Consider the following 27690-nt stretch of genomic DNA (forward strand, 5'->3'; position numbering starts at 1 on the left):
ATGTCGACATTGTTGGATTTGAAAGAGTTTGAAGAAGCTGCTCCGTTTCTGTGCAAATCCGACCTGGAGCTGCTGGCAGCGCAAACTGTTGCGTTTGATGGTACTTGAGATACATTTTCAACTGACTTCAGCAAATGTTTTACGGTGGATACAAACACTTCGATTCTCTTTGAAATACTTGCCATCTTGTTTACGCGGGGGATTTTTGGTGTTCGTAATTGCATGTTAGGTTCTTAACTTGTAATGCTGAAAAGGGCATATAGAGGTAAAGTCGGTACTGAATGATTTGGATTTCTAACATACAAACCAACGACTTGGATATTGATGACTGACAACCTCCCTTGTGCGCAGGAAAGAAACGCGCTTGGATACCAGATGAAAAGGACGCATACATAGAGGTGGAAATCAAAGTCATCGTTGAGACCACGGACGGGAAGGTAAAATTAAATTAATCAGGTCAAAACATTATAAGAACATCCTTATTTAACTATTTGTGGGTGTGCCAGAACAAGTGAACTTTTGAATCATTTTTAAAAGTGCTTCTAAATAGTTTAGATCTCAGTTTATAAAATTAAATTGTAATAATCTAATGATTTTGCAATTGGCTAATGGCGATTGCGGTATTTTAACAAATAAATATAGGCTACGAACATGAAATGTTGTTTTGAGTTGAAACTATTTTACATGTAAATTAATTTAACGCTTTTTTAAATAGCTAAGAAAAACAATGTAAAAGACGAACACTGCGTTATATTTAATTATAGGCTTTAGTAGCCTATTATTAGCCTAGTAATTTAGTAGGTTAGTATTAATGTACAATCCAAGCTAGTTTTTTTTTTTTTTATGATTGTTAACTAGCATGTTAGTCGGCGATGTAGATTTAAATTTGCATCGTCCACTTTGTATCTTACCGGTTCGACGATCTTCTGATCAAGGAAGGTTTTTTATTTTTATTTTTTTTGAGCTTCCAGCCATTTTTTCACTTTTACCAAATTTAACATATTTCATACTTTTACACACTTTTAATGGTTCATTCTGCTCAGGCTGTTTGTCATAGTAATTACCGTTTTTAGTCGCCAGATGGCGCCACTAACTATTTTCAATAGCGCTAGAATGAAAAGACAAGGATGGCGGAGTGCTATTAAAGTAGTGCTGGTTTGTTTACATGAGCGACTGCAAGACTATAGAATACCCTATATATATATATGCATATATAGAATAATGTCTTAAAAGGACTTTGGCGACAGTGATCCAGTTTAGCGGTAATTTAAAAATAATATAAAAAAAAAAATTGATAGCTCAGTGCGCAATTGACCTATAAAAATCTAATATTCCATTTAACAATAGTTCATATTCATTTTTTATGTTATCTATACCCATGCACTGACCATAGTTAACTCCTGCAGTGTTTAACTGTGAAGGATGATGACGTTCAATAGATGAACCCTCCAAAGTTTGACATGATAGAGGACATGGCCATGCTCACACACAAGCTTCGGTGCTCTGTAAATTAATCTACGAAGGCGCTACAGCAGTTTGATGATCTATGTTGGTACCATCACATCACAACTCAAAGCAAAGAAAAGATCTGCCCTTTCTCACTAGTCTTTGATGCCACAAATAACTTGACCGCAGCATAAAACATAGAGGGGCGGCACTATTCATAGAACTTTACAGTCACAGTAATAAATGTAACACTTGCCTTTGCCAAGGGACAAATACAAGTGAATTCCCTATAGGCATGTCCTTTACAACTGCCACAGTCAAAGTACTTCATAAAGTCATTTAAAGGAAGTTATGTTTTCCTTAAGAGCATTTAAATCATTTAAATTAAATTTGAAAATTTCACCTTTTTGTATGAAACAAATTGTATGAATGTACATGAAAAAAGTGAAAGTAGGATAAATATCATTGCCACTTTGACTTTGAATAGAAATAAGGGTACAGATTTTGTACATATGACAGGTGAATATTTTTGGGCTTTGTAATTTAAGCATCATATCAAATTATGTATATACACTAGTATTTTCTATTATCGGCAAGGCTTAAAATACAACCCTGTGCTTCATCTCTATATCCAACAAGTTCTTTGGGCTGAAGAATTGTGTAATTATTATTATTATTATTATTGTGTAATAATGAGATTAATTTTTTTCAAATCTTCTCATCGCAGACATATTCTGGATTCTTCTGTGTGACCGTGAACCCATATAAATGGCTTCCCGTCTACACGACCCCTATAGTGGCTGCCTACAAAGGCAAACGCCGCTCTGTGGCTCCACCTCACATCTGTTCCATCGCTGACAATGCCTACAATGACATGTTGTGCAGTAAGTATTACATTAAAGTATTGCTTGTCTCTACCGTCTACAGTAACTTACAGGTGGGATAATTTCAAAAAGGAGTAAGAGACAAGCTCTCTCAGTTTCCCTCAGATCATCTCCCGCTTCTTTTTTTTTTTACCTCTCATGCTGGCAAGTGTTTGTTGTTTTCATTTTGAAGTCGCTCCTCATCAAGATGTCCAGCACATTTTTTTACAGTGAAATTACTACTGTGTATTGTAACAAAGTTAACTGTTTTGGACATCCGGACTCAGATTTGTCTATCCCTACCATTTGCATATGGAAACTAATGTGGCTCACTCTTCTAAGGCACTGGTTTCGAACCTCTGAGGTCATCCAGTTTTTTCTGTGAAACAAATTTTTTCTTCTTTTCTCCTTTTTTCAGTTTCAAGCAGGCCTAACCTCTTTTCAGCTTTTTGTCTTCATTTTTAAATCCATTGTTCACAGAATTTTTTTTCTCTGATTATAATAGGGTGTGGTTGTTAAATACTTTGATGTGAGCTAACAAAATCTTACCCCATTTTTAATTCTAATCCATGTTTGTCTATAAATTTGCATTTTCAGTTATAACAAATAATTTTTTGATCTAAATGTTATCTATTTTGACGACAGATTGTTGTCTGTCATAGTATAATACTTTTTTACATTTGTAAAAAAAAAAAACTGCATTATGTTGCATTCACATTAAATAATCAGGCTGTCAAATGTAGAATTAAATAATAACAATATAATAACAGAAGATGAGAAATATATGCTATTTTACAAGACAACCATTTTTATGTGTTGTTGTTTTATGTTTTAAGGCCTCTTCCAGTAAAACTGGGGTGAGTATATCTTCACACGTGGGGACATACTGCATAACTGCAACAAATGAAGCTCAAAAACATATCAATTATAAAATTATGTTTCTTAAGGTACTTTAGAAGACCAGATCATTGAAGCTAATCCTGCAATGGAGGCTTTTGGAAATGCCAAGACATTAAGGAACGACAACTCATCCCGTTTTGTGAGTATTTGTCTCAATAAATAGACCAAAGTTGTAGTTTTTGAGTCTAAATTCTGTTTACTTGCAAGTTAAGACCTGTTACCATGTTGTAAAATTAAACTATAAAGCATTGTTGATCCAACCATGGCGTATTTCTTTAAATCCCTCTTTAGGGTAAGTTCATCAGGATCCAGTTCAGACCAACGGGAAACTGGCTTCCGATGACATTGAGATATGTAAGTAAAGGATTCAAAGAATGATGGTGACCCTCCAATTTATGTCATTCCAAAATGGCAGTGCAGAGATTTTTCAAATGACTTCTCTCAAGATCTTCTGGAAAAAACCAGAGTGATATTTCAGCAGCCTGTAGAGCATAGTTACCACATCTACTACCAGATCATGTCACAAAAGAAGCCTGAACTTCTTGGTAAGTTAAATGCTACAATTACAAATTACAAATACAACAATATATTATTGTCATATTATTAATAAATGTATTCTTTACGTGTGGATTTCAGACATGCTTCTGGTCTCTTCAAACCCCTATGTCTACCATTTTTGCTCCCAAGGAGTGACAACGCTGGAGAATATGGATGACGGGCAGGAGCTTATGGCTACTGATGTAAGCTTTAAAATCTCTCATCACCTCTAAAACCATATGAAAAAAAACTACAAAATAATTTGCTTGCCTATCCAACATGGATATCCTTGGATTCACTCCAGAAGAAAAGTATGGCTGCTATAAAATAGTAGGGGCCATCATGCACTTCGGGAACATGAAATTCAGAGCCAGAGGCTGATGGCACTGAAAGTGAGTGTAAATCTAGAATTTAGTTAGTCATTATTACAGTATTACAGTTATCCAAAGCTTAGATTAAATAATCTTTCCAGGTGTTGATAAGGCCTCCTACCTGATGGGTGTTAGCTCAGCAGACCTTACAAAGGGTCTTCTGCACCCCAGAATGAAGGTGGGCAATGAGTATGTGGTTAAAGGACAGAATGTAGAACAGGTGAGAAGTTTGCACAAAATCCTTCCTCATTGGCTGTATGTCTATAGCTACAAAAACAGAATTATTTTGCTATGGAAATAATGCATTTTGAAACCACTGACATTTACTGTTGATCTACTAAGATACAAGGAATAAAGCAGCCTGAGAAATCAGCCTGGTATCCAGGCAACTGTTGCAATCCATGAGTGACAGCTGTGATCTTCATGTGCTCCACACACACTGTGTGGCTCCACCAGGTTAACTATGCAGTGGGAGCTCTGGCCAAAGCCACTTATGATCGCATGTTCTAGTGTTTGGTGGGGCGTATAAATAGGACACTGTACACTGTTCTGCCACGCCAGTTCTTTATCGGAGTGCTGGACATCGTCGGCTTTGAGATCTTTGAGGTGAGTGACTCTCGAAATTCCACACCGCACTTATCTAGATTTCCTTCGGCATTCACACTTGTGCATCTGTCATGTGGATTCTATCAACAGCTCAACAGCTTCGAGCAGCTCTGCATCAATTCACCAATGAGAAACTGCAACAGTGTTTCAACCACCACATGTTCATCCTGGTACAGGAGGAATACCATAGGGAGGGCATTGAGTGGACCTTTGTTGACTTTGAGCTTGATTTCCAGACCTGCATTGATCTCTTTGAAAAGGTTTTTTGTTGTTGTTGTTTTTTGTACTTAAATCAATGAGATGAAATAAATTAACAATTAGAAAAAATCCCTTCTAAGCTGTTTTCTCTTTGTTAGCCCTTAGGAATCATGTCCATTCTTGAAGAGGAGTGCATGTTCCCTAAAGCTACTGACAACAGCTGCAAGGCAAAGCTCTTTGACAATCACCTTGGCAAATCTGCTAATTTCCAAAAGCCAAGGCCTGACAAGAAAGAAAGTATGAGGCTCATTTTGAGATAGTGCACTATGCAGGAGTGGTGAGTTTCTACCAATAATAGAGCTCCAATAAGGCAGCACTTGATATTACAAGTATTTATGATGCATTTTAGATTGTCCTTGCTGCTTTTTGTATTGAAAAACAACTTAAGCCAGTCTGTTTGTTGGTTTCCACCAGCAAGCTTCTAGGTAGTCTATATGAGAATTATGTTAGCTCTGACTCAGATAAATATACCTGAAATATGCCACAATTCTCTTCTAAACCATAAAATACTCCTAAATATAACTTTTTCCTTTTGGCCTCTAAAACAGAAACAAGCGGCAAGGAAAACAGGAAAAAGGCTGCTTCCTTCCAGACAGTGTCACAACTACACAAGGTAGGAATATAACCAGACATTAGTGTACTTGGTGCAAATTAGTTAGTGACAACACATAATCAGATATTAATGGGTATTATAACAAGAAAATCAAAACTCTTCAGTTCTGAGAGGGAGGCAGTTAAGACTTGCAGTGATGTTTAGAGAAATGACACATGAACATCACTTTAAGTCTGTGCTGTCTCCTGTTCTCTCTGTGTCCACAAAGAGCATCAACAACTCAGGTAAGTCTAGGAACACATCTGACAATGTTTTGGAGAAGGACACTTTTGCATATGTTATTGATTGCATTTGATTTGGGCTGTGTTAAAGGCTAGGAACTTCTGTACAACAATGTTTCTGTTTTTTCCAACTACAGGAGAATCTCAACAAGCTGATGACAAACTTGCGGAGCACTCAACCCCAGTTTGTGCGCTGCATTATTCCCAATGAGACCAAAACACCAGGTGTTGTAACCAATGAGTGCTTTAACACATCCAAACTGATAAGATTATGATGGGAATTACTATATTCCTCCTTTTCACAGGTATTGCATTTATAATCCTCACGCAGTCCCTGATGACAAGTTTGTTGACAGCAGGAAAGCTGCAGATAAACTTCTGGCTTCACTGGACATCGACCATAATCAGTATAGATTTGGACATACTAAAGCAAGTCAGACTTCAGTCAATAAAAGGTTGTTTGCTTGCTTTCAGCCTCAAGCAATGGGACATCAATCACAGGCTAACTCTGTACACAAGACAAAATGGGCTAAATCAACCCGTCTGTGTCTCTGCATTACAGGTGTTCTTTAAAGCTGGTCTGTTGGGAGACCTGGAGGAGATGAGGGACGAGCGTCTGTCTAAAGTTCTCACTCTACTGCAGGCCACCAGCAGTAGCAAGATCATGAGGATGGAGCTGAAGAAGATGATGGAGAGGAAGTAATACATGATTCTATAAAAATTCTGAAATTAAAATACAGTGGCCCCCAAGAATATTTGGATATTTAAGTCACACTTAAAAATGAATACAAGTAATTGTATTAGATAAGATTTCCAACCAGGTTCCAATTTTTTAAAGAAAGATATTTCATAAAAAATGTATTTCCTATAGTTAGTGGAACATCCACCCCACCAAAAAAATTACTTTGACACTTTGAGTTATTCCTGAAAAAAAACATAATTTATTTAACCAGTTGAGTTTTACCATTTTCGAATCAATTCAACCAATCTCCGGGTCTGGTGATAGAACATTTAGCTTAGCTTAGCATAGATCATTGAATCTGATTAGACCGTTTGTATCTCGCTCCAAAATGACCAAAGAATTTTTATTTTTGTCCTATTTAAAACTTGACTCTACTGTAGTTACATTGTGTACTAAGATTGACGGAAATTGAAAAGTTGCGATATGGCTGAAACTAGCTGGGAACTATTTTCATGCACTGTGTAATATCACTGCACCTGCTGCACACATGGTACGGCAGCAAAGTTCCTTGATTATTACGCCAGAATGAGAGTATAGTTCCTAGCCATATCGGCCTAGGAAATTGCAACTTTTCATTTACCGTTGGTCTTAGTACATGATGTAACTACAGCAGAGTCAAGTTTTAAATAGGAAAGATATAGAAACTCTTTGGTAATTTTTGAGCGAAATGCTAACGGTCTAATCAGATTCAATGATTTATGAAGCTAAGCTAAAAGTTCTACCGCCAGACCCAGAGATCATTTGAATAGATTCAAAAATGGTAAAACATAACTGGTTAACTCTAGAGGAGTTGTAAAATAAGCCTATTTTCTAAAAAGTGGAGTGTTCCTTTAAGGTTAAGTCACATTAGCACAATTTCACAAGCAAAAATGTCTAAAGCACATCTCACACAGACATCACTTTCAAACCAAGCATCTTTCTGTTGGTCAGTGCAATTAATTCTTATTGAATTCCTATTGAAAATTACTCAACTTTGACTATGACAATTCACCAAACAACCATAAATGTGCATATATTCTCCATATTCTTGATGCCGTCCCACACAAATATACACAAACTATACTGATATCCAGCAGGTTTACTTCTAATAAAGTTAGCAACAAGCTGTTGTCATATGATATCTCTTAACCCTCAACATATGAGAGGTATTTTGGGGCCATGTGGATGGAGTGTGTGAAGCGTGTGTCTTCAGACATCCATTTGTCCATGTGTGCGTGTGTGGCCGAGACCCTTCATATGCCCCGACACTCTCTGTGAAACGCGAGGTTCTCCATGCCCATATCCATGACCTCCACCCTTCCCCTTATTAGACAATGCAGACGGTGTCCTTAAAGCCCAGAAGCCCAGTGGGTCACCTGACAGCTGCTCAGCCCACTCCCCACTAAAAATACAGTCCAGCACCCTGCTCAAAGGCCTGTTTTGCCAAGGCGCCTGTTCCTCTAAAGGACCACATTGAAAGCATATCTGCAGACTGGCAAAGGATTAAAGCCGCTGGTTCACAGAAGGCATCAGTTTCTAAATAAATATTAGACACTTCACCTTTTGGGTGGCCTGGAGCACAGATGCATGGCAGCTATTTGATCAGACCGAATTCTCTGCCGTCATCCACTAACATATAACCACAGTACTGTGAAAGCAAGCACATGACATCTGAAAGTCGCCCCGTAATAGACTAACTAAAGTGAGCCTCGTTTCATGCATTCATGGACGCAAGCCAGTGGGTCATATGGGGGTGACATAGTCTTCCCAGGATCAGGGTTCTTGTTGTTGACTTAAACTATTAAAATCAATTTCACTAACTGAAGTAAAGTTCAAATAACAAGAAATCAAATATAAATATTAGATCATTAGCAAAACTGTCTTGGCAACTCACTGAATTAAAAATAAGTTTTAGTTGAAGTACTAAACTTACTAAAGCTAAAACTGAAATTAAAACATTAGAAATATAAATAAATATATATTAAAACAGGATTATTAAAATAATATAATATAATTTATAAAATAAAATTTATATAGCACAACTGCACTCACAGAGACCCGAGTTTGAATCTTGCCTAGAGGTTCTTTGCTGATTCCGCTCCCCTCTCTCTCTCAAATACTTTCCTTTCAGCTCTCCACTGTCCTCTCGAAATAAAAGGCACAAAAAGCCCATAAAAAAGAAAATATAAAATAAATGCTAATTCTAAATATTACTAAATACTATAACAGTATAAAACAATACTAAAACAACACTAATGCATTAATAGTTTGTGGGTTCATGTGGTTAACACATGTAACTGTAAAACTAAAATGAACATTGTATTGTTAAAAACAAGAGGATTGCACCCAAAGCTGCGGCTATATATAGAGCTATATATAGAGGCTGTAAAAATGGAATTATACCCGCCTCTTTTCATTAAGGAGGCTCTTATGATCATCCAGTGGAATATCCGGGCCTTCAACTTCGCGAAGAACTGGCCGTGGATTTAACTTTTCTTCAAAATCAAGCCCCTTCTGAGGAGTGCCGCCACGGAAAAAGAGCTGGCCGCTCTAAAAGAGGAGTTCCTGAAACTAAAGGAGGCACTAGAAAAAACTGGAAGAGAAACAGGTCAGCCTGATCCAAGAGAAGAATGACCTTTCCCTGCAGCTTCAGGCAGTGAGTATCAATGGCAATCATACTGTTTGCTCATAAACACCACAAATATGATGCTAAAGAACTACTCATTATTGCATTGTTATATTTTACTGTGTTACATAAGGGCATTTAGTACAGTGTCATAAAGTTTGCAATTTGGTTTTTGGCTTTAATCGCTGAATGCATAAAAATAAAAAAACCGCAAGCTGGAGGATGAGTGTGCTTGGCTGAAAAAGGACATTGATGATCTGGAGATAACCTTGGCCAAGGTGAAGAAGGAGAAGCATGCCTCTGAAAACAAGCTGAGCCCATTCTTTTGACAAAAATGAAGGACAAGGTTTGTTGTTGAGCCACTGTGAAGTCTGTTAAACTAATTAAAGTCCGTTTTCATAGGTGAAGAATCTGATAGAAGAGATGGCAGCTTTGGATGAAACTATTCGAAAGCTCAGTAAAGAGAAGAAGGCCCTACAGGGGAAGACAAAGTCAACACTCTGACTAAGGAAAAGCCAAGTTGGAGCAGCAAGTAGATGATGTAAGGTGGATAAATGTTAACAGTTTCAAAAAGAAGAATAAATCAGAAATCAGTAATACACTATAATTCCATGTTTTAGTTGGAGGGGTCCTTGGAATAGGCGAATGGACCTGGAACAGGCCAAACGCAAGCTGAAGGGCGATCTTAAGCTGGCAATGGAGTCTGTCATGGGCCTTAAAAATGACAAGCAGCAATTAGAGGCAAAGCTGAAGAATTCAGAAAACAACACATGACAGGATGCTCAAAAAAATATATATTTTGATTCTTAAATTGTCTTTTAAATTGTAAAAACGATTTTGAAATTAACCAGATCAGTTTGAAAAGCTTCAAAAGAAGATCAAGGACCTGCAGGTGAGTCAAACGGGACTGTTTAATTTCTTGAGTTTGTGTTTCTATCAGAACACCTTCATTCATTCTTTCTTTGTGTTTAAGGCTCGCATTAAGGAGCTCGAAGAGGAACTGGAAGCAGAACGTTCCACCCGAGCGAAGATGGAGAAATAGCGATGCAAAGGAAGCCAGAGGTGCCACGTCAGCTCAAATTGAGATGAATAAGAAACATGAAGCAGACTTTCTAAAACTCCATCGTGACCTTGAGGAGGCCATACTGCACCGTGAGGCTATGACTGCCGCACTGCGTGAAAAGCATGCAGACAATGTGGCTGAAATGAGTGAGCAAATTGACAACCTTCAGCGAGTCAAACAGAAGTTGGAGAAGGAGAGAAGTGAGGCCAAGATGGAGGCAGATGACCTAACCTTCAATTTAGAGCAGCTGGCAAAGAGCAAGGTGGAAAATATGATCCATGTTGCACCACATTCTGATCTAATTTAAATAGTATTAATTTAGCTTTGACTTTAACATTGAAAAATCATGGGATGATTCCAGTTGAGCTCAGGTTTAAAATCTTTTTAGTTATTTGCATGCTCTTAGTTAGTATATTTAATCAAATTATTTCACACAATAAGGTTAAAATGTATTAGGTATCTTGAATTTACAACAAACAACATTTTTTACAGCTTTTATTAACATGGTTTAATGTTAATCTTTAAATTTACTCAAACATTTATACATCCACATTACATTTAGACATTTAGTAGATGCTTTTATCCATAGTGTCTTACAAATGAGGACAACAGAAGCAATCAAAACCAACAAAAGAGCAATAATATGTTAATAATATTATAAGTGCTATGAAAAGTCTCAGTTAGTCTAATAAAGTACACAAAGCAGTTGTTTTAATATAATAAATAAAATGAAAACAGAATAGAAAAAGAATAGAGATATCTATTAATAGAGTTTTTTTTAATAATAAATAAAAAGAAGAGAAGTACTGTAGATAGATTAGAAAAAGAATAGAGAATGCTAGTGCTAGTGTAAATCACATTAGTGGAAGCACATGTGACCAGTTGTTTAATCTTATGTGCTATACAACTCAGATACTCAATGCATCTTTTGCATACATTTAAGACAAACACACTGTTTGATGACTGTAATCTCCTGAGAGAGCAGTATGAGGAAGAGCAAGAGGGCAAATCTGAGCTGCAGCGTGCACTGTCCAAGGCCAATGCCGAAGTCACCCAGTGTAGGACCAAGTATGCGACAGACGGCATACAGAAGACAGAGGATCTCGAGGAAGCAAAGTGAGTGTGTGGACTAGACAGGAAATAATGACTGGCTTCATTGGATCTAAAACTGAACCATTAAATTAAAAAAAATGATAGGAAGAAGCTGGCCGTCCGCCTCCAAGAGGTTGAGGAACAAGTCTAGGCATCAGATGCAAAGTGCTCCTCCCTAGAAAAGACCAAACAATGACTAAAGTCTGAGATTGAGGATCTCGTAGTCGATCTGGAGCACTCTATTGCAGCCGCCGCCGCCCTGGATAAGGAGCAGAGGCAATTCACAAGATTCTGGCTGAATGGAAGCAGAAGTACGAAGAGTGTCAGTCTGAGCTGGAGTCTTCACAGAAAGAGTCTTGTAATCTGAGCACAGAGCTGTTTAAACTCAAGAACTCTTATGAGGAGGCTCTGGACCATCTGGAGAGCATCAAACGGGTGAATAAAAATCTACAGTGTATACTTTGAACTGCATGGACTATGAGTAGAGAAAAAAACTACAATATATTTATCAGTCACAAAACGTGACTTATCAATACCTTTCATGTTTCTGACAGAAGATTTCTGACCTGAATGACCAAATTGGCCAGGGCAGCAAGACCATTCACGAGCTTTGAATAGATCAAGAAGGGCTTAGATCTGGAGAAGACTGAAATTCAGGAGGAAGCTGAAGTATGAATCATCTTTGTATCTTCAAATGTTTGTAGTTGAAAACCAAAAATACAAAACCTCAGTCACGTTGTTATTAGACCAGAAAATATACTTAATGTATTGACTTAACCACATGAATAACATATTACATCATTCATGTCAAAAGGAGAAGTATTTTTTATGATTTATAATTATTATTGTGACATAAAAGTGGTAAATTTTGACTGATTATTAAACCATTATTTTCCAGTACTCCATTTCATTATACCATTATTGTTAATACTACAAGGCTTCCTAACTACTGTAACCACTATAAACTTCTCTAGCCATAACCATCAGCGTGCCATAGAGTCCATGCAAGACAGCCTGGACGCAGAAGCAAAATCCTGTAATGAAGCAATCAGGTTGCAGAAAAAGATGGAGGGCGACCTGAATGAAATGGGGCTTCAGCTGAACCATGCAAATCGCTTGGCCACTGAGTCCCAAAAAATGGCCCGCAACCTGCAGACACAGATTAAGGTAAATTAAACTTTTATTATAACAAACATATTCTAATTATTACATCATAATTGTGTTAAATAAGACACAGGTTTGGAATATTTCCAAATTAGATGTATGCAAAATTACCTAAGGATTTACCATCAGTCTTTGCAAAAGGCAGTTCTTCCGAGCACTTATGACAAATAATACATAGCCATTTTCCATAATTCTTTCTTTCTCCCCAGAACAAGTCAATGCTTAATAAAAAGAAAAAGTTAGAGAGCGATATCTCCACGTTGTCTAGCGAGGTGGATGATGCTGTGCAGGAGTGCCGAAATGCAGAAGATAAAGCCAAAAGGGCCATCACTGATGTGAGTGTCTTGCATAGAGAGGGTGTTTTATACTTAATGTTGTGGATGGGAAATTTAATATGACACTTTCAGTGTGCAGGCTGCCATTATGGCAGAAGAGCTCAAGAAAGAGCAGGAGACCAGTGCTCACCTGGAACGTATGAAGAAGAACATGGAGCACCATTAAAGATCTGCAGATGGGTCTGGATGAGGCCGAGCAGATCGCTCTAGATGCAGGCAAGAAAGAAATTCAGAAACTGGAAAGCGGGGTATGAAGTATGAAAAACCTTACTGACTTTAGTGGTGTCTTGTGTTGTGATATAAAGTGAACTTTTAACTTAGCTTTCCTTAAGGTCAGAGACCTGGAGAGTGAGCTTTAATCTGAGCAGAAAAAAAGCAATAAAGAGTCTCAAGTGAATAAACTACGGACCCGGACCAGAGACCCGGGTAGCAAGGCTAGTCCTAAGGCTTGTAGCTCTTGCCTACAGCAACTTTATGACATCTCTTTGATTTGAAACTTTCAAAGATAAAACACAGCCCTTCCTTAAACTCTCTTCAGGATATACACGGGCTTTTGCACAAAAGTGTAGTGTTTAAAATGGATGTGTTTACAATGAATACATGTTAACCACTTGCCTCCTTTGCAGTCAAAAGTGACGGAAGCCTTCAAATACAACTTTTTTTTTTTTTAGGAAAATCATTTTGAGGAAATTTTTTGATATTGTGAAACATTTAAACAATTTTAATGAGCTATTTTCTCCATTAGAAATAATTTTATTTCTTTATTTACTTTATTTAATATTTCACATTAATACAGAGTGAAGGCATTTATAATTCATTTTTTTTAATGTCAGAATTAAGCAATCTGGAGGCATTAAAAAATAAAAACGTGTGTAAACTCTTGCATTAGCACCCTGTATAGATATATACAGAGACTTTTGGATTCCCATAGTTTTTTAGACATCATTTTTTAATTTTTTAGGTTTTGCATTTAGATTACCTCTTGTCGAGGTATAGATATTTTTGGGTAGATAAATATTAGGTTTTACATTATGATTACAGTCAAACATTTAAATCTTTTTAAATAATAAAACACATAGAAAGCATTTGTGTTACTCAGCATTTGATAAAAAATCTAGCAAAATTAGGAATGGATAGTGATATTTCAAACCACTTTATACAAACATTTTGTAATTAATTTATATTTTATTAAAGGGCTGTTTCATATATGTTTAAAATTTGCTCTGTTACAGTCTTACCAGTTAATTTCTGTGTATATATGTATGTGTGTGTGTGTGTGTGGGTGTCTATTTAGCATTCCTGATATTCTAGAGTCACCCCTTGATTCCTGTACACTTTTTTCAGACCAGTGGCTTATTTGTAGTTTTTATCACCAAAAGATTTACTGAGTTTTCAATTTATTTTATTTATTTTTTTTTTTTTCAATTCATTTCCTATGTCTGTCATTTTTGACAGCGCAGAAGTCAAGTGTGACTATTTTCTAATGTGACAAAAAGTCACCAAGTGTCATCTCATTCCGATGACGCGAAGATTTGTAAAATTTCATAATAATAATGATAATAATAATAAAAAAGTTAAAATCTTTCTTTTACTGTCTATGGTTAAAAAAAGAAAAAAAAGGGGGCTCTCAGTGGTCTTTCCTGTTATTCTGGTCGATATGGCAGTTGTCGTGATCTTATACTGACACCTAGCGCGTGGATGCAGCATCACAAATACGCAAATATCAGACTAAACATGATTTTAAACACTTTAAAAGTAATGGTAATTTAAGTATTATAATTGTAATAATTTCTTGTGGTGTTTATAATCAAATATGCATTTAGGAATCTTTAAGATTACTTACAACAGAACTGCAACGCATTTTATGGACAGTTTCGTGAACCTTGGAGAGGAGGTCATTCTGACTTTGCTGCGACAATCTGGTGCTTCTGAATCAGCTACTTTATGTTTTGTTGTTAGTTTAAGTATTTGTTATTAAGTATTGAATGTTCAGACGCGGAGTTTTGTGTGTGTGTGTGAGTGAGAGAGAGAGAGAGAGAGGGTCATATAGGGGAGTCAGCTGTCTTAACCTGTCTCTTGTTTACTGCAAACTCATGCAACTCTGTTCCCCTTTCGGCTTGAACTGATGGTAAAACTAAGGATATTATTAAGTCTATTTACATTTTTTTTGAAAGATAAATGTCTTATGGAAAGGGGCTACATTTCCAACGAGTGCTTGTGGTGTTTGGCCAATCACAATGCACTGGGTCAGTTGGCCAATCAGAGCAGCCTTCGCTTGTCAGAAGGAGGGACTTTGTAAAAAAAGTTTTATTTAGGTCTCATTCCTCTCCATATATGAAAAAGCCTTAACTGAGAAAATTTTCATTTTTAAGGGGTCATATAATGCTTTTTTTAAAAGATCATTATATGACCCCTTAAAAATGAAAATTTTCTCAGTTAAGGCTTTTTCATATATGGAGAGGAATGAGACCTAAAAAATACAATTTGTTTTTTAAAAAAAATGCTGCATATGAACCATTTTCTTTCACATTACATACCTGTAGTCTAGAAAAAAAAAGAAAAGAAAATATTTTTTGATTTGCTTTTACATAAAAAAAAAGCAGCAGTGTATGATTTATATTCAAACTGTAATAGATTTCTACAAGATGAAGCAATTGATTTTGGAAAGCATAAAAAAAGCAAATCATCCAACCTCAACTGTCAAGAGGCAAGATATTGAATTCCATTTTATTTAAAGCATCAAGTTTACTGGGCTTGACATGGTTCTCATTTATGACTAAATCCATCCAGACAGAGCTACATAAGAAAATGCAGGTATTTAAACCCAAACCCAACCCATGCAAGACATGACCCAAGGGTCGCGGATGATGAAGATACATTCAGATCCTTTGTGTTGATGTAGCAACCATTCAAATCAGAAAAAGCACACATTCACACTACTGCTAATATTACAACTGTACACATTCCTGGGAACGAACAGTGACCAAAAAACTCATTAATTATACCTTTTTATATGAATTGTATGATATAGTTTTGCCAACGCAAAGCACTGTGACACAGTATAAGCAACCAATATAAAGAAAGAACTGGCGAACATCCACAGCCATCAACTCTTGTGAAACATTAAGTCACGTATACAGAGGAACTTTTGCATACACAGTGAACTCAGGTGCACCAGAATAAAAGCCACAGCATGCTTAACCTATAGGAGTGGGTTAAAAAAACAACACCAATGAAACGAGGTAGTTGATTGGAAGTTCCTAGTTTAGCGCTTCTAGTCTAGCTCAGCTACCACATCCAGCTCGAAGCGACCGCAGCAGAGCAGCACCTTCGCAAGGGTCCCGGCCACCAAACGCCAGAGCCTCGTGTTTGAGTGCAACACAGATTGTCAAGAGCTGAGGCCTGTAAAGTTAGAAGGTGGTGATTTAGTGGTTTGCTACAGAACACATGACAGATGGCAGCATGGAGGTCAGGGCTAGCTGGATATTCAGGACCATAGTGTGAGTGAACCTGCATAGTTTAACACCTTCAGTGCCCACAAGATATGAAGTGTTTCACTGTGAGAAATAAAACAAAAGGGACATAGCTATTTTTTAAAATTACTACAAAAAAAAATAAAAAATACAAACTCGAGATCTCTTATTTCATATGTGCTGGATAAAACCTAACAAAAGGAGAGAAGCAATGGAGAAAATGAAAAGAAAACAGGTTTATGGCGTAAGAGAGCAAAATTACAAGAGAAATATGAGAAAATAAATAAGAGTTGTCCAAATTTATCTTCAGTTCTCCGTCATCTACACTGTACAAAGATTTTGACATCAATCAGTTAAGCATGAGAGTCGCTCATCACCTGACAGCTTGGCAAAGTATCAACAAAGCCTTCGTTCAACAATCCAACACTTCCTGCTTTGCTTTTCTAAACTTAAATCACAGAGAAAATCTCTTTAAAGGCCGACTGTGCAACTCATAGATCACCCTCATTCGCAGATGCATCTTTCCAATCCATTTAGCCTAAATATTTTCATCTTTGTATATTTCTCTTTAAAAGGCCCCAAACGATTTCCCCGAAAGAATGCCACCGAAACACAACAAGACAGTTTCAGGTCAGAGGTTCGGCTCTGGATTGAGCTGTCCGGGTACGGTGTTCCCTCTCAGTGAATGACAGGACAGGCAATCCTTGGCGGGACGTCCTTCGTTGCACCGTGACCTGGAGATGAAAAAGTGGAACATGGGCACCAAGTAGAGAATGGACAGCTCACTGAGCCGTAGCATGCAGTCGGATGAGGCGGGAGGCTGTTCTATACGCTCTCTGGACCGCAAGTCCCTCCCCAAGCCCACTCGCAAGAGTCAATCCTCTAGAAGGTCCCGGTCTAGCTCCATGTAAGGCTCATCTATGTAACCGATAATGGCACAGGGAGAAGTCCTGTCCTCACCAAGCAGTACTGAAACAGTCTCCTTCCAGAAACTGAAGGGAATACAGGAGCTCTGGAAGAAAAAAGTGAAGATTATATTATACAAAAGCAATGTTTCTCGAACCAGGTTTACGGGTTTGGAATAACAAATGGGTGAAAAAATTGTGACAATTTGTATTGCTGGGTGAACTATCCCTTTAAGGCTCTTGGTTTCAATTTAAGCCCTTTAAAGGCCTTTGTCTGTGGAAGGCCTAAGACTTTCAGATCCACAGAAACCCTTTATAAATGTGCAGCTCTTTATGTAAAAAAAAGGCCATATGACCAGAGAATCATAAACGTGAATGTGTTGTGAAATTATTGAAGTATTTACTTAAAAACATACCCTTATTTTTTTGGAACCCCTGACTTAAAGGAAGAATGCGATACAGTTAAATATAAAATGGATTCACACTCACATTCTCCAGGCAGGTGCTGTCCTTGTCCTTGTTGAGGTAGTGGTGCTGCCAAAAGCGCAGTAAGTTGTGGAAGTTATTGAGCAGGCAGCCGGGATATTTCTCTGCGTATTCCTTCTCCCGCAGGGCGTTCAGGTAAAACGGGAGCTTGCCTCTCCTCCGGGCCAACATCAGAATCACCAGGCTGGTGTTAAGACAGCTCACATTCTCCTGGGAGAGCAACCAGAAAAACAAAAGGAGGAAAAAAACACAGGAATAATTATCAAGGAGGCTTCAAATGAGACCAGCAGGGAGAGGAGATGTGCACTCTGGTCTTGCCTGTGTGAGGGTCTGCACGTTGATGATGTTAACCAGCCTAAAAAGGAAGGACAGTCTGTTCTCCACTCGAGCCATGTAAGACAGCAGACAGCACTCAGAGAGCACTTCAACCACTGCAGAGGCACAAACACAGACTAAAATAATGTTCTAAACCAACTTCTTGTTTGATTAAGCAATTTACCTGATCTTTGAAAGTGAGCAGATTTTAGTTACCTAAGAAAATATCATCTTCCCTTAAGAATTTTCCTAGAGACATCAAGATTTCTTACACTTAATTAACACAGGATGAAATATTAAATATACAAGTAAAGTGACTGGCATTATGAATGATAAATATTGTGATTAATTTAATGCACTTTTAATTTGACTATTAAAGACATAGCCTAAATCAGACTAGTGAGCAAGAGAATGTGAAGACAGGTGTGTGATCTCCAATCTTTAAGTTGTAAAAACTGGACTAGACTTGGAAAGTTCAATTTGCTTTTGCGAATCAGATTTACTGAAACTGATGAGAATTGAAATTAAGTCTATTTAAACCCTTGTGTTGAAAATGATCAATTTTACATGAAATACTGTTTTAGTAAAACCAGAATGGAGATGCATACTACAAGATGCAAACAAATAAGCGAAAGAAAAAGGTGAGAACGTTGCGTGGATCAGAGGCATGCTCCACACGGAGTTACTACATGCTCAGTTGTAGTTACTTCAAGGTGTTTTTACATATTTTATTCTCTTATATGTCCAAAACTGTATTTTTTCACACACACAAAATAAATTTTAACATCTTTTTAACAAAAAATCAAGATTTAATATATTTGGTCAAAAACCCAAGTTATAAAAAAATGAAGTGTTATAAAGGCTATTTAAGAAAATATTGGCTTATTAGATGGCAACGCTGACCAAACAAAAAAAACTAACAAAAAACACTAACCATATACGATTACAAAACCACTAATATTATATATATTTTTAATTAAATCTATTCCTGACGACAAAGCTACATTTTTTCCATTAATCCAATCTTCAGTGTCACACGATCCTTCAGAAATCATTCTAATATACCAATTTGTGCGGTTTCATATTTTTATGGAAAAAACAAATATACAGGATTTATTTATTAGTGATTATTTGATGAACAGAAAATTATAAATAATAGCATTCATTTTAAAGTGTTTTTTTTACCACCTTTCAAACAATTCAATGTTTTGTTGGTGAATATATTATTATTTTTTTTTTTAGCTTCATCACTAACGATCCAAGAGTACAATTGCATGATTTACCTTTCACGTCTTCTGTCTGGCTCTCAAAGCGATCTAGAGAGAGGACGATGCATCGCACGAGCATGTTGGAGTCCACCAGAGAGCTGTTGATCTGAGTGAGGAACACCTGGAACTGAAGGAGACACATTACATAACCAAAGCCATGGACAGGTTGTTTATCACCAGCATTCACTTCTCTATTACTCTACAGCCTCTACAATAAATCAGAAATCGTATATGTGACCCTCTTTTGGCTGCTGCCAGTACCTTTTCTTCGGTGTTGACGTATTTGTTGAATCTCTTGAAGGCATCAATGTTGAACTTCATAAGCTCCCCGAGCAAATCAAAGTAGCTTTGCAGGACATCTCTGGACTTGCAGCCGCTGTCGATGATGCAGAAGAGGATGTGCTACAAATCAAAGACAGAATTAGACTCTACTCAAGTAAAAACATTATGACACACAAGCTTGTATGAACGTTTTTACCTCCAGCAAGCCTCTCTTCAGCAGAAACATCTGGTCTGCATATGAGGTGGCCCCTCTGAGGAAGCTCTCAACAGCTCTGGCCTGCCAGAACCTTCAGAGGGAGCATGTGTCACTATGACTTATGTGGCATTTCAAAACACATTTAACCAAAATCATTCAGAACCCAGTGACTCACCTGAAGGAAGAGTCTGGCGGTTCTCTTTTCATAACGGTGAGGAGCCGTGTGAGAAGCCCTTTTTTACCATCACACACTAAACTCCTAAAAGACAGAGCAGACAGATTGTAATATTGTATAGAAATGATGGATATTAGCATGTAAATGATCATTTCATTCTGAATACTACCTGTCGGTGTTTACTAGAGCCTCCACCTCAGGGATGTTTGCCTTTAGGGAGATGGCACTCAACTCATTCAGCTCCTGAGCGTTCAAAAGTAGGTACTTATTCCTGAGGACAAAAGAATAAATGAATAAATGTGTTGTTCGGTCAATCTACAGGTAGCTGGCACGCCACTGAAAGCTCACACAATCTAACTTACTCATGGTGGTCACTAAAGCTCTGCAGGAGCCTCAAGAATTGGATTTTAAAGGAGATTTCCTGTGCAATAAACAAAAACATAACATGATCAATGAGAGTTATGGGAAATAGAATATTTCGAACGAGCGGATAGATTATCCCAAAGCTCACCGGGCTGCAATCACAGTTTTCATTCTGTCCATGAACCACGTGATTAGAGGTGGTGTATTTCCTCCAAATGAGCTTGTCGAAAAGGTTATTGAGTCCAGGAATCAAACGAAACTCTGCCAACATTTTATGCACCTAACAGATATGATAAACAAAGAAGGGAATTACAACATAAATCAGCACTAAGCAGATCCTTTACTGACAAGAAAGGCTCTTGCCTGGTTTCGCTGTCGGCCCATGAGAAGGACACACAGCACGTAAAGCACTTCCACCTTATACATGATCTCATGGACGATCTTCATGGACTGTGGCAAACGGTGCCTCAGAGGGATAGAGGCCAATGAGCTCTCATCAGATGATTCTGTGAGGAAAAAAAAAATATAACAACAAAGAAATGCATTTCATTTAGCAAAGACACATTAATCAAATAAAGATGGTACAAAAAATTATAATGGTGCAAAATATTTGTTTCAAATAAATGCTGTTGTCTAGAATTTTCTATTTGTTGTAGGGTTAGTTCACCTCAAAATGAAAATTCTGTCATTAATTACTCACCCTCATGTCGTTCCAAACCCGTAAGACTTTCGACAGCAACTCAGCTGTAATGTTCCCAGGAACAGAAACGTAGCAAGGACATCGGTAAAACAGTTCGTGTGACATCAGTGGCTCAACTTCCTATTTTGTGTAGCTATGAGAATACGTTTTGTGCGCAAAAACAAAAATAAAATGCATTATTTAACAATTGTTCTCCCCAGAGTAAAATTTTCGGCCATTTTGGAGTTCCCAAGAATTTTACCAGCCAGCATTGTTTATGTTCGGGGGGGGGAAGCGCACATGAACATAATCAGCGCATTTCAGCGTGGTTTATGCTTCGGGAAAAGCACGCGTACGTGTTGTGATTCTCTCCAAAATGCTGGAATTGTTGAATGAAGTTGTTTTTATTGTTTTCTTTGCGCACAAAAAGTATCCTCATAGCTTCACAAAACTGAAGTTGCGCCACTGATGTCACATGGACTGTTTTACTGATGTCCTTACTACGTTTCTGGGCCTGGGGACATTTATAGCAGTTGCATTGCTTTATGAAAGGTTAGATAGCTCTCAGATTTCATAAGAAATATAAGGTCTCACAGGTTTGGAATGACATGACAGGGTATCTGCACATTTTTGATCAACAAATTTAATGACTTTTAAGACCTTCAAGAATTAAAATTAAGACCATTACCACGGCAAAAATATATATATAAAAGGAAACTCGACAAAGCTGTTCAGGTTAACAAAGCACATTTGTATTTGAGCAACAGTGCAAATAATCAGTGCATATTTGTCCTTGCCACAACTAAATGTTTTTGCACATTCCGAGTCAGGGAACATTGCCCTGAAGACGGTGCTCACGTCTTCATTGGACGTATAGGAGTGATGTCGGCTAATCGTGTGCAAAACCCACAGCATTTCGGCCTTCAGTGTAGTGGTTGGGGAGAATGTACCGAAGGCATTACTTGTACTGGGACCCAAAGACACCAACGCAGGTGTAACGTTAGCCTTTGAAGTAGATACCGATGCTGCAAACAACTGAATGGGGACAGTTGTTGCCTGACTGTCGGCATAGCGCTTGTGCTTCTCCCCTTTCATATGTGCATCAAGGGCTCTGCAGCCCATTGTTCCCAATTGTATCGTCTTTTTGCAAAGTCTGCACCGCACTCCGTATTCCGACATTTTTTGTAACCAGCCGCGATATTTCTCATCATCGAGCCAGTTATCATTAAACCTACACTTCCCCATCTTGGCTTGCGTCTGTCACGCTCATAGCTGAAACACTTCTTCGTCTGTTTCTATGACAGGCCTACGGGGAAAACACTGCCCCCTAAATAAAGTATGATGCCTGTGCTATAGGCACACGCTACTTACTCTTTGCTGTCTTTAGACAGGGACGTGCGCTGGTGAAATTACGTTAGCATGGAAAATAGTTTTTTCCGATATCTTTCTTTCATTCTGCCCAGATGAAATTCAATGCCACTTTTCGAAAATTTGTGAAATTTAATAAATTTTAAGACCTTAAAAAACGTATATTTTATTTAAGACGTTTTAATACTTTTTAAGGATCCGCGGAGACCCTGCATGAGGCTGAGTAATTAATTACAGAATTTTTATTTAGGGGTGAACTAACCCTTTAAAGAATCCTACAAGAAAACGAATGAACATTTCCAGAAAAAAAAATATTAAGCAGCAAAACAGGTTTCATCTGCGATGACAAAAAATGTTTCTTGAGCAATAAATCAGATTGGAATGATTTCTCAAGCATCATGTGAAACTGAAGACTGGAGTAATGGCTGTTGAAAATTCAGCTTTGCATTACAAGAATAAAATCACATTTCAAAATATATTAAAACAATATTTCACATATTACTGTTTTTACTGTATGTTTGATCAAATAAATGCAGCCATTGTAAGAGACTTCTTATATACAAGTTAACATCTTGAAGTGTGTATATAAGTGGTAAAATGATCTCTTTAGGGGAAAAAGCTAAAATATTAGGTGGAATATTAAAATTAACATGTTATATTCTGCATAATCATTACCAATCATGCAAACATGTCATTTCTCATTCATTGTTGCTGCCAGTGCACACCTGACTCTGTGAGTGTGATGTAGCGGTCGTACCTGTGCTACTGTGCTCGGCTTCATCTGTTGCTATCTGCATGAGCGCATCCAGCACAAGAGTGTTGTCGAGCCATGTGTACCATTCCTCCAGTTCCTGCAGAAAGTTTGATGTTCCAGTCGCCTCGGACACCTTCCGTGTGGCCAACTTACAGAGACGCTCGATGAAGCCGGGGATGTTCAGGAGTGTGACTGGAAAAAATTTCATTGTGTTTTCATTACTGATGCCCTATTAACCCGAACCCCATGAATAAATCCCTTCCAGAATACTCTGCGTTTATACACACTGGAAAGTAGCAGCGTACTGAATGCAAAAAGCTGGAGTTTCCCTTTAGCAATGACCTTATTCTCCACAAATCCTCCATCACTACTTCACCGTTCTTTGTGGCACTAAGTAAACTCACAGTTTGTAATCCACCTACCCTGGTTGACCTCGGCACGTGAGGGGCTGGTATTGCGTTTCTGCTGTGCATTTTTAGCCAGGAGTGTGTGTTTGTCATCGTTCCCCACGTCTGGCTCAGAGATGGTGACGGAGAGAATACGACAGAAGTTGGCGAGCTGCTGCTGGTCAAAGCTCTGAACCAGTCCTGACAGGTTTGGGATCCACTCCAGCTGAATCATCTCCTGTTGTGAACCATCATTAACCACCATCAGATATTAGGGGTTACATATCCAGGATGATTACAGCAATTCATTATTAGGTGTTTTTTATTTTTTTTAGATAGACAAATATTCATAATCATCACAATGGATTTCTGAGCATGTCCATAGTATCAAGATAATAAATCCAGGGCTATTAAAATTTATCAGCAGCTTCATAACACAATATAATTAAGGAAATGAGGTTTGCAGTTGCAGCTATATAATATTAGCACGGACCTTTTTGACTCCAAGAATATCCTCAATTAATGTAGCGGTCTGCAAAAAGGTCTTCTTGTTTGTCATCAGCGTGAAGAGAAATAACACGAAATCATCCCTCGATGCCAAGATTTTTGTGACTCCTTCCGTCTGCAGGAAAACAAGTGCACTTACTGAACTCATGAACTGATCACGTGGATTTTAGTCATGCTTGTGTTCAATTTCTAAATGAGAAGGAAGGCTGAATACATACACATATGCAGCAATTGTACAGCACACTGAGACAGTCCTTCACCAAGTCATCGTTCACTACAAGCAGTTCAAAATTACATTAAAAAAGTTTCATTTATACATCTGAAGACATAAAAACATATCAATGGTTACTAAAATAAGAGAAGATAAGTTATTTTTAATGCATGTAAATATATTTTTATATTCCAAAATAAATAATAATTTTTGTTCATGAATCTCCATAAAATCTCTAGTAAACTTACTCTTGGGTTTTTGTAGCGTAGTCAGAGTGGGTCTCATCAGAAGCTCCACCAGCAGCTAAGATGACAAACAATCAGTCAATGAACTCGTCTATGGCTGCAACTAACATCTATGTTGATAAATACAGTAAATTAATCAGCCAATTACTTATCCTTTGGGTAAATTAAAGTTCATTTTATTTTACTGCATGTCACTGAAAAAATATTTTCCCCTATTTCCTCCTCCACTATCAAATAAACACTACCCTCATACTGATAGATAAAACAAAATAAAATTAAGTTTATGTATACATGTAATAAACTTTGGTGCTTTCTGTAGAATTCTGCACCTACAGATTCAGTGAGTCTGCCGATGTTTTTTTTCCTTTAACAATATGTAAACAAGTAGAATTGTTGTATTTTTACACTTAGGAATTCTATTAACACTCACATCTACACCTCCAAACAGGTCAAAGGTGTATGTGTTGGGAAAGGTGGACTCCTGTGCCGTCTTTCTGTCCTCTGTCACAAAAGACATGGCCTCCATAGACAGCAGGGATGACAGTTCCTGTATCAGAACACCACAATTAAGTAAATTATGAAATACAGTTACCAAGAGGCTTTAAACCGGTTTGTAAGATATGAGTTAATATAAGAAGCGAAGAGAGAAAGAGCCCTCACCTTCAGGACAGTGTGTGTGCGGGTGAAGTCACTGTTTAGGTGGCTGCTCTCGTACAGCTCTTGGAGTAAGACTGGAATCCCGTGCCATTTCGCCCTCTTATCTCTCTCCTGAAGAAGAGCTTCTGGGAGCTGGAACAAAGAATAAATGCTAACTAGATTTGCATTCCCTTAAAGAAATACCAGTTCTCACAAGTCAGCCAAAAAAAAAAAAAAGTGCTAGACTTTAGGCTTTAATTCTTAAATGCTATACAAATTCTGCATCACAGCTGCCTTGCCACTGTCATGACACTCAACATATACATCTCTATTTCTATATACACATTACACATTCATACACACATAATCTAAAGTAACTTTAAAGAGAATAGAGACATATCTACAAACAATATATATATATTATGCACACACACGTTAAATTATAATATGTACAATTCATTTAAGAGTACAATTATAACTAGACAGTTACATATGCATTAGTTATCAGTACTGATAAATGTAAAATTTAACACATTGAAACTAAAACTAGTTTTTAATAGCATCAATTTGTTGAATACGCTGCCTTACAAAACAAGTAAAAAATAAAATGCATTTGCATGTTTGACAGCTAATGACAATAATGAAATGCTATTACCGGTACAATGAATTTACATGTGCATTACTCTGGAGGTTGCAAAGTTCTCTTTACACACACACAGCACTGACAATCAAATGCAAAAGACATGTAAAAACAAGCTATATCCTTTGCATTTAATTTTGTGAAAGCTCTACACCCTGACACACAGCTAACATATTCATTTAGTTAATTAAGAATTACAGTATTTATCCCAGGTTGTCTATTCTCAGCTTCCTCCCATGGAACTTGCGATTAGGTTTGTGTATTTTTTCTTACACATAATGCTTATATAGTGTTTAAGTCATAAATATTGATATTGATTGAAGTCAAATAACTGTAAGAGTCACATATGAACTAAAGTAGGTCCTCTACCTTTTCACATATATAAAATACATGACAAGTTAGTCAGGAAGGATCTAGTAATACTATTACTAATATTAAAAAAAAAAAAAAAAAAAAAGGACAAAAACATAAGGCCAATCTGTATGGTTTCTGCATGCACAACAAACTGCACCTCAATTAGGATCTGTTTCTATTATTTGGTTATTTGGAAACATTAACCAACCTGTCTAGAAACATTAAACAGCTAAGATTATACTAATAGTCCTAACTTATTAAGCAGAAAGTGTCCAATTCTGTGCATGAAGAGAAAGTGAAACCTATGGGGTTTAAATTTGAAGTTCCCAGGCTCAGATCCTGTCCAACTCAACGGGGCATCTTACATAATTCGAGGCCTGAGCCAGCAAAATATCACTGCCTGGTCCAATACCCCAAACTAAATTAGTGCAATTTGCTGTTTAGGCCTGTGACGGGCCAAAACTGGATAATAACATCTATAACAAACCATCTCTGGCGTCTACGTTTAATGTCTCAAACCTACACTACATAAAAAGCCAATCTGTCTAACTCATGCATGTGGACTATCTTGACAGCAAGTATTATTATTTTTGGTTATATGATATCCAAAAGCTTCCATAATGGTCAAAAATGCTGTTAGGTAACGTCATGCAGCTCAGTAGGATGTGAGACACAACCAGTGTTTACTTGAAAACAGCTGATCGATTATAAACATTATATGATTACAGATAGATCTGTGCGTGCTTATACGTGATAATTATTCATACATAATTATACGACTCCATGTGTCGGAGCCTTCAATTGGAATGTATTTGAACCGTATTTAAAGCCTCGTTTAAGCCAAATAATTACCGGACAGTCAAAGTCAAAAACAACCTAACGTTAGCGTTAATTAGTTAACGGCCAGTTGTCATTCTCCGGTTACGTGGTTTATTTTTAAACTATATTTTAGCGTTTGACTTCACATGTATTAAAAGATCACTTAAACTGCTTCTAGATTAAAGTTAAGTGTCACACCCGTCCGATTTATTTTGTTTCTTAACTTAAATCAGGTTGATCGACGGGTCAGACCATAAAGCGGATCCCTGACAGAGGCTTTTCGGAGTCAGTAGCACAAACTCTCCGGTTTACCTGCGTCCCTCTGCTGAAGCCCCGGCCTACGATCTGACTCTGCCTTAATTTGCTGACAATATTTCTGTTTCGAGTCCGTTTCTTTCCTCCCATCCAAGGGGACTCGGGCCCCAGTACCGTCGCCATTACTTCGTCTTCCTGAACTGCTCCAAACAGGAAGTTAAAATCGTTCAGCCTTCGACGCTCACTGGTGTGTATTGAGCGCCCTCTTGTGACCAGTAGACGGCGACATGCGCTGGGAGCTCAAATCCATTTATTATTTGAATAAAAATACAATGGGCCTATTACAATTTTACATGAATGTACAAATATACATAATAAAATCAGTTTTTTTTTCTTTTATAAAAACAGCTTTTTTTGATACATACGTTGCAGACAGCTGAAAAGACACAGGAATATAGGAAACGTTTAAATCAAAATCAACATCTGTTGACCCGCCTTCTAAAAGATAATTTAGCATTTCAACATAATAGCACATTTTTAAACTAAATGTTGAGATT

General features: G+C 37.4%; 1 protein-coding gene, 1 long non-coding RNA gene and 1 pseudogene across 2 annotated transcripts; 2 read left to right on the forward strand and 1 right to left on the reverse strand.

The window, feature by feature from the left end:
* Nucleotides 1–17011, forward strand: LOC127967959 (myosin-7B-like; annotated as a pseudogene).
* Nucleotides 5516–6982, forward strand: LOC127968405 (uncharacterized). The gene is made up of 4 exons (XR_008155969.1): nt 5516–5594; nt 5953–6040; nt 6121–6270; nt 6378–6982. It is a non-coding gene; the product is annotated as an uncharacterized LOC127968405 (long non-coding RNA).
* LOC127968402 (short transient receptor potential channel 4-associated protein) lies at nt 15512–27358 on the reverse strand. The gene is made up of 19 exons (XM_052569598.1): nt 27191–27358; nt 25090–25218; nt 24860–24976; nt 24433–24487; nt 24192–24247; nt 23960–24088; nt 23503–23704; nt 23084–23272; nt 20643–20785; nt 20428–20559; nt 20279–20337; nt 20086–20187; nt 19917–20000; nt 19742–19832; nt 19525–19665; nt 19279–19390; nt 17999–18111; nt 17684–17890; nt 15512–17301 (listed from the first exon to the last, which is right to left on the reverse strand). The coding sequence occupies exons 1-19, from the start codon at nt 27314–27316 to the stop codon at nt 17164–17166; spliced, it is 2325 nt and encodes a 774-aa protein (XP_052425558.1). The 5' UTR covers nt 27317–27358; the 3' UTR covers nt 15512–17163.
* Between the last annotated feature and the right edge of the window lie 332 nt (nt 27359–27690).

Source organism: Carassius gibelio, chromosome B11, assembly GCF_023724105.1.
Source record: "Carassius gibelio isolate Cgi1373 ecotype wild population from Czech Republic chromosome B11, carGib1.2-hapl.c, whole genome shotgun sequence".
Classification (NCBI taxonomy): domain Eukaryota; kingdom Metazoa; phylum Chordata; class Actinopteri; order Cypriniformes; family Cyprinidae; genus Carassius; species Carassius gibelio.

Coding starts and splice junctions, on each gene's coding strand:
- LOC127968402 (XM_052569598.1), bottom strand. CDS start 27,316: ATGGCGACGGTACTGGGGCCCGAGTCCCCTTGGATGGGAGGAAAGAAA. Junction 25,219..27,190: donor GCTTCAGCAGAGGGACGCAG/GTAAACCGGAGA, acceptor TCTTTGTTCCAG/CTCCCAGAAGCTCTTCTTCA. Junction 18,112..19,278: donor CCAGACAGAAGACGTGAAAG/GTAAATCATGCA, acceptor GTGCCTCTGCAG/TGGTTGAAGTGCTCTCTGAG.